General features: G+C 37.9%; 1 protein-coding gene across 1 annotated transcript; it reads left to right on the top strand.

Annotated features, from left to right (window-relative positions):
* The first annotated feature begins 828 nt into the window (after nt 1-828).
* On the top strand, nt 829-6,436 carry LOC149562401 (putative linoleate 9S-lipoxygenase 5). The gene is made up of 9 exons (XM_089825910.1): nt 829-1,314; nt 1,631-1,914; nt 3,401-3,638; nt 3,763-4,101; nt 4,185-4,270; nt 4,377-4,484; nt 4,588-4,871; nt 5,101-5,364; nt 5,447-6,436. The coding sequence occupies exons 1-9, from the start codon at nt 1,080-1,082 to the stop codon at nt 6,216-6,218; spliced, it is 2,610 nt and encodes an 869-aa protein (XP_089682036.1). The 5' UTR covers nt 829-1,079; the 3' UTR covers nt 6,219-6,436.
* The last annotated feature ends 1,140 nt before the right edge of the window (nt 6,437-7,576 follow it).

Genomic DNA, 7,576 nt, shown 5'->3' with positions numbered 1-7,576 from the left:
GGCAAGCACGACTGCAATAAATTTTGACACATATTTCATATAGGCATGTGGAAGAATTAGAAAAGCCTTATAAAACATTGATGGCATATAAGTGGTAAAGAGAATGAATAGAGGCGTAATGAAACCAAGACTTACCAAGAACAAAGAACAATGGAGGTCTAGAGGGGTTGTTGCTCACTGATATGTTGACTAGAAAGGAAGAAAGTTGGGTAACATTGAAACATAGAGAAGCCATTTCTTGAAATCGAGCATTGCAGATTGTTGTGCTCCTCTCATATTCACATAATTCAACTCCCTCATCCTTAATGAAAGGACAACCCACGATGGTTGTATAACTAGAGATGATGGGTATGAGAAAAGGCAACGTCTATACAGCCACGAAAATGCACTTTCTTACGAAGGAGAGGATTTAGAATTTTTTTTGAAAAGTTAAAAAAAACAATGTAAAAGAAGTGCATTTTCGTGGCTGTATAGCCACGGGCGAAACCTTGTGCTCAAAAAAACTTTGAGATCATTTAATTTCACCAAGTAGACCAGAAAAATCAGATTTCTTTATACTACTTGACCGTTTGTCGTTTCCAGGAATTCCAATGGCGGCGGGATAAAAAATAAATGGCAAGAAGCTCGTGGCTCATGTGATTGGATGGCTAATTTAATACCAATATATTGTGTGGAAACAGATTAATACGAATTTCCTTTGTTTTCCACACTTTTCCATTATGCGTACGTGTAAAGCAGGGCATACCCTGACATTCTTGAAAAGCAGTCACATCGATCAGGTAACTTGGTTTTTCTTTCTAATTATTTACCAGAGCTTGGAGAATGATCGTACCAGAAGGAATTAACGACATGACCAATATGAATAGTAGAATCAATAAACTACGGCCAGCAACTTCAATACAGAATAAAAACTTCAAAGACCATCTTAGTGGGGCACCAAGCGTGAATCCCATTTACGCTTTCACTAAGACGGACTTCGTGTAGAATTAAGTGTGATGGGCAGTTGCAGAATTTCTTTTATGCAGCATTGAGTTTACTTAAAAGGCATAGTTAGCGTATTGAATCTGCAGATTCGAACAATGGCAGTGAATCTCTATCAGGATCGTTGCTTCGGGCCATTGATGGGCATGCTCAAGAAACTGTTTGGATTTTCCGAACCAGTGGAGGAGGACACAATCAAAGGCTTTGTTGTTCTCCAAAAGAAAAATGTCTTAGATTTGAATGATTTCCGTGCAGGTGTGGTGGACAGCTTCACAGAGCTGCTTGGAAAAAGAGTGTCTCTACAACTTGTCAGCACCACTTCTACTGATCCAGGTCAGGCCAATTTCTTTCCTTTTTTCCTTTCACCTTCTAGTTTGATTATTTGGTACAACATTTGCTGAAAGTTTGACATATAGTAAGTTAAATGGACTTGTAAAAGAATTTCAGAGTTAAGTGCTCTTAATTAATGTATATTAGAATGGGCGGTCTCCTCCAAAAAGTCGTATGCTTCATCTCTGGGAGCATCATCTAGAGTTCATTAAACCACTACTTATGAAATGTAGATTAATGAGCTGATTCTAAATCAATACAGCTGAATTCTCTGATAGTAAGTGTAATGTCAGCTCTCTTTTAAATTGGCTTGTCACAGGCAATGGAAGTGGAAAACTCGGAGAGCCAGCATTTATACAAAAATGGATATCTACTGGGAATCTCATCATGAGCGGGGAGAGCAAGTACCAAGTTGATTTCAAGTGGGACTCCAACTTCGGAACTCCTGGAGCCTTCCTCATTAGGAATTTACATCACCATGAGTTTTTTCTCAAGTCTTTGACGATTCAAATTCCTCAACAGGGCAATGTTCATTTCGTCTGCAACTCTTGGATTTACCCCGTTTCTAAGTATAAGGCAGATCGGATATTCTTCTCAAATAAGGTACACCGAAAACGTTTGAGTTTATATTCAGTTGTCATAATGGTAATACTGGTAAACATTTAGAGTGAAAGACCATTTCTGATTTTCATTGTTGAGGAAATGACAGTAAAAATGGTCCATTTATCTGCTTATTTATTAATTTTCTGCTTAAGCCTTAACTTACAATACGTTTTCCATATCTTTGAATACATTTCCTGCTATTGCTATACTCCTTCAGAATACACTACTTCAGAATACACAGTAGATTGCTTTGCTCAAGGCTGTCGCTGTCGTGTGGAGGATTGAAGCCAGATTCGCCACTAGACTTACAGTAAATAGGGAGCATAAAGTTTTTCAGAGCCAGCATTCAGATGGGTTGAATCCTGTAAAGTGAAGCTGATCAGTCCTGAAATTTGGTCCAACCGATCAGGACCCTAGAATGTGCCACGTGGGCATTGCCTGTTGGAGATCTGCTGAAGCCTAAGTTTTGGGCTTGACTAGATTTAGATTATGATATTGCTGTTGAATCATATTGCTATTGGGATTCAACTATGTAGTTTGGACTCGAACTCATAGCTCTCAATCATAATTAGTGGTTCATAAGAATCAATCTCTCATGGGAATGAATGATATACTTAGCATTCATTGCATCTAGGTGATGCTCACAGAAGTCGAGCATTGGGCCTTCCCAATAGATCAGCCATCACCCATCCTAGTAACACTTCAACTCAAACGTGCTTGATCATAGAGTTCCCCAAAGATTAAGCCTGCTTAATTTACTACCCAATTTGTATAAACTTCAACAAGTCTTGTGTCTTATGAACCATTCATTCTTCGGCAAGTGGTGTGTCTTACGGTATTTTAGATTTTCACAATTCATGCTGCTGATCATTGTTACTTTTAGATTAGAATATGAAATTTTTTTGTTTATATTTCGTATTACATTCCATAAACTATATTATTGAACACAGATAATAAATCATAGAATGTGATCTGAAATGTTGATGCAAAATATTCTCACACAATCCATTCTAGAACCAGCAATGACTCCTAATTACAGCTTATCTTTCGCGTTACCAGCCCAAAAAAAAACATATCTTCCATGCGGCAAGATTGGATTCTATAATGCTTGTCATCATTCTTGTTGTATGGTTCTTGATCTTCACTCTGTTAGCCTACTGGAATTTTCAATTTTGGTTTATGATCCAATTGGGGCATGCACCCTCTGAACACTGTAATAAGCCAACTTAGTCCAAGAATGGACTCTGTTTTCTTCTAATTGGAAGGAAAACCAATTTTATATGTAGCCCTTGCCTTCATCTTTTAATGTCTTCCGTTGCCATCTCTGGAATCTGAGATATCCAAGAACTTCTATAATAGAAATATCGGTGTCTCAGTAGTTTATAATCAGATTTAGGGAAGATTTTAAATTTTTATTAAATTAAAATAATTAATGGAAACCAAGAAGTACAAATTTCTATCGCTCACTCTGGTATTGCAATCACAGAGCTATCTACCGGCAGATACACCTCGAACCCTCATTCAGTTGAGAAACGAAGAGCTTCAAAACCTAAGAGGAAATGGAACAGGGAAGAGGGAATACTGGGACAGAATTTACGATTACGATGTCTATAATGATCTCGGAGATCCAGAAAAAGGCAACGACTATAAACGCCCGGTATTGGGAGGATCTGAATTCCCATACCCACGAAGGGGAAGAACCGGCCGTCTTCACAATAAAAATGGTTCGTACTCGGCTCTAAATTTTACAAATTACCTGGTTTATATAACTTTATTTAAGTTATAACTTTAATTAGTTAACCCTAACTAATGGCAGAATCTGATACTATTGACGGTGATGAATGACAGATCCTGATACGGAAAGTAGATTATGTTTACTGAACCTACACATATATGTCCCTCGAGATGAACGGTTTAGGCGCCTCAAAATGTCTGATTTCTTAGCCAATGGACTAAAGACTCTGATCCAGATCTCCATGGCTGAATTCCAAGCAATGTTAAACTCCACTCTAGATGAGTTCGACTCTTTTGAAAAAGTCAAGAAACTGTACACAGATGGGAAACCATTGCCTGCGAAATATCATCAGGAGCCTACAAACAATGACAATTCTCTGCAGCTATTCAAAGCATTTTTCAAAGCAGATGGCGGGAGTTTGCTCTGGTATCCTAAGCCACAGGTCATAGCAGGTGAGCCACATTTTGTCGCTTATCCCAATTTGTATTAAGAAGACTAGAAGGTATAATTTACAGGAAAGTTTTTGTGAATGAAGCTGACGAATTCGCATGGAGAAAAGATGAAGAATTTGCTCGGCAGATGCTTTCTGGTGTCAATCCTCTGCACATTAGGCGTCTCCAAGTAAATAGCTTCCTCTTCATGGCATTCCTTAATTGGTACGAGTTACGATTCACGAATGTGACAATTCATTTGTCTATATCAATGCTCACAATTTTTGAATTTACAGAGTTTTCCCCCAAGGAGTGAATTGGACCCAGGATTATATGGTCCACAAGAAAGCTCTATAACTGCTGCACATATACAACACAACCTTGATGGCCTTTCCGTGGAGGAGGTATACCATTCCTCTGTTCAAATGTGCAGATGATTGGTTAGCTTGACATTCTTTTTAAAATGTCATGTAACTGTATTTTGTGTGTGTGCTTAAAATTAATTAGGCCATTGAAGAAAAGAAACTGTTCATTTTGGATCATCACGACACCTTCATGCCATATCTCAACCGGATAAATGCTCTGTCTACGAAGGCCTATGCTTCTCGCACTATTCTGTTCCTCTGCAAGGATGACACTTTGAAGCCAGTTGCCATTGAATTGAGTCTGCCATCAGGGTTGAGAAGGGTGTTTACTCCTGCTGAGGAAGGGGTTTCTGGAGCACTCTGGCAGCTCGCTAAAGCTCATGTCACTGTTAACGATTCTGGATACCACGAATTGATCAGCCACTGGTAAGCACGTTCATCCAATTGTGGGTTTTCCTGAGATCTCAAGGAATATAAAAAGATATATCAAAACTACTAAAGGATTAGTTAGGAGGTCTCTAGGCCCTTGGCAGATTCAACATCTTTGTTAATGGTAAATACTCCTGGATTCTTGTTGTGTTTTTGGTGATCTCATTCATTGAAGCATAGATCCAAAATCTTGATTTGGGGGTGGTATGTTGTTTGGGGTTTTCAGGCTGAGGACACACGCAGTCATAGAACCATTTATAATCTCCACAAATAGAAATCTAAGCATCCTGCATCCCCTTCATAAGCTACTAGCCCCGCATTTTCGTGACACAATGAACATCAATGCTTTGGCTCGCCATACTCTCATAAATGCGGGAGGAATACTTGAAAGAACGGTGTTTCCACAGAAATATGCCCTGGAAATGTCTGCTGTAGTTTACAAAAACTGGAGATTTGACGATGAGAGCTTGCCTGCTGATCTTCTTAAAAGGTACCCGAGTTATGTGTTTCTAAGTTCCCCCCACAAAAAATTTGTTTGAATATACTGACCCGCATAATTTGGGATGAAACAGGGGAATGGCAGAGGAGGATAAATCAATGCCCCATGGGCTGAGGCTGATGATCCAAGACTACCCTTATGCTGTGGATGGATTGGATATATGGTGTGCAATACAGAAATGGGTTCAGAAATATGTGTCCATCTACTACAACGATAATGATGAACTTGTAAGAGGTGACACGGAGCTTCAGGCATGGTGGTATGAAATACGAAATGTTGGTCATGCAGACAAAAAAGATGAGACATGGTGGTACAAGATGGATAGTGTTGCAGAGCTTGAAAAGGCATTAACAACAATAATATGGGTTGCTTCGGCTCTTCATGCAGCCACTAATTTTGGGCAATATGCATACTCTGGGTATATGCCCAATAGGCCTGCTGTCAGCAGAAGGCTTATCCCAGAGGAAGGATCACAAGAATTTTCAGAGCTTGCAAAGAATCCAGAAGCATTTTTCTTGAAAACCGTCTCCAATCAAATTCAAACCACTCTGGGCATTGGGCTGATAGAGATTTTGTCCAGGTATTCTACAGAAGAAGTGTATTTGGGGCAGAGAGAAACAGGGGATTGGACTGATGATAAACAGGTAGTGGAAGCGTTTGAGAGCTTTACTAAGGAGTTGAAGGAGATAGAGGTGACGATAAACGAGAGGAATGCAGATGAAAGGCTGAAGAATAGATCAGGGCCTGCAAAGGTTCCATACACATTGTTGTTTCCAAGCACTTCAGATTTTAGCAAGCAGGGAGGATTAAATGGCCGAGGAATTCCGAATAGCATCTCTATTTAGCAATTAGCACAGCATCTCGCCGGATAAAAGAAAATTATGATTTCCGAAGAAGAATGCAACTAGATGATTTTCACTTGGTTGATTATGTTTCAGGGCCATCAAACTTTGTCTTCTATTGCATTGAGTAGATTGGCATACAAACTCTTCTGCATTTCACTTTCTCCAAATAATGTTATCAGAGCGTTTCAGTTTATAATGTGAGATCGATCCTTCGCAAATGCCTACCTATTTAAGTTTTTGGGAGGGGAAAAGTTTTTTAAAAAGAATGAGCTTTTTCCTACTTAATCATGTGCTAGAAATATGATTTAAAATATTGTTTTTGAGAAGCTTTTTCGAGATTAAATTTATTTTTAAAAAATTGGTTTGTTTACAGTAGATTAGGGAAATATAATATTTAAGATGAGTGGAATTATTATAGTTAACTTCATGTGTCTATAGAGTCTAAATTATATTTCAGATTTCGTAGATTTTATCTTGACTTTCCTCAATATGCGAGTTGGTAACTTGACACTTTTTTTTTGGCCCTTGGTATTAATTGAGTTCTTTATAAAAATCTGTAAAAATTGAGGGGTTAAAAAGTGACTATTTCAAGTGCCACTCAATACCCACTAAAAAATACTCCAATAATCATGCACTACAAGTTTCGGTACTTATGGACAAACCTCCTAATAGTCGTGCACAAGTGTCTCAATAGTGGTGCACAAATGCATCAATTATCAACCCAAAAAACAAAAAAATGATCAGCTCTAGGTACACATATTATCATTTTTTGGGATCCTTTGATATTAGTAATTGGGAGTTTAGTGTGCTTGAAGTATACGATTAATATTATGTGTTCAATGATTAGTGCTCTTCTAATAGTTAGGGAAACAGACCCAATACTTGCACACCTATAGATTGTAAATGGTATTTCAATTTTTTTAAAGTTTTCTTCATAGCGAGTTGACTACTAAAAGATAAGGTTTCAACTTTTGCTATTCACAAATCTTTCTATAGATATTGTCAAACATTGAATGGTTAAAAAGCTTTCATTTTAAAGTGTCACCTAGAAACATACCCCTAATTTACCAATACATGCCAATCACATACCCCCCTTCCCCCACCAATTAATGAATATAATAAGATATAAATATAACATGTTTAGTGAGTGGCCCAACTCACCATGTATACATTATTGCTAGGAATTTGTTTTAATAAAATTCTTCAACACCTTGCATTATTGGTTAAAGATACATCCAAATTCAACAAACACTATGTTATAAACATTTTGACACCCTAACAAATGAAACAATGTCCAATACATAAACATTAATAACACGTATAAGTCACCGTGACTTGCCACGTAGTCATCCAAATTG

This window comes from Cupressus sempervirens, chromosome 4 (genome assembly GCF_028749045.1).
Source record: "Cupressus sempervirens isolate cs-2001-9-10 chromosome 4, ASM2874904v1, whole genome shotgun sequence".
In the NCBI taxonomy this organism is placed as follows: Eukaryota; Viridiplantae; Streptophyta; class Pinopsida; order Cupressales; family Cupressaceae; genus Cupressus; species Cupressus sempervirens.
Note: the sequence above shows the minus strand (reverse complement) of the source record. Positions and strands in the feature narration are given on the sequence as shown.

Excerpts from the sequence above, each read along its gene's own strand:
- LOC149562401 (XM_089825910.1), top strand. The coding sequence starts at position 1,080 with ATGGCAGTGAATCTCTATCAGGATCGTTGCTTCGGGCCATTGATGGGC. Across the intron at positions 1,315-1,630 it reads CACCACTTCTACTGATCCAG|GCAATGGAAGTGGAAAACTC; the intron begins GTCAGGCCAATT and ends GGCTTGTCACAG. Across the intron at positions 1,915-3,400 it reads GGATATTCTTCTCAAATAAG|AGCTATCTACCGGCAGATAC; the intron begins GTACACCGAAAA and ends TTGCAATCACAG.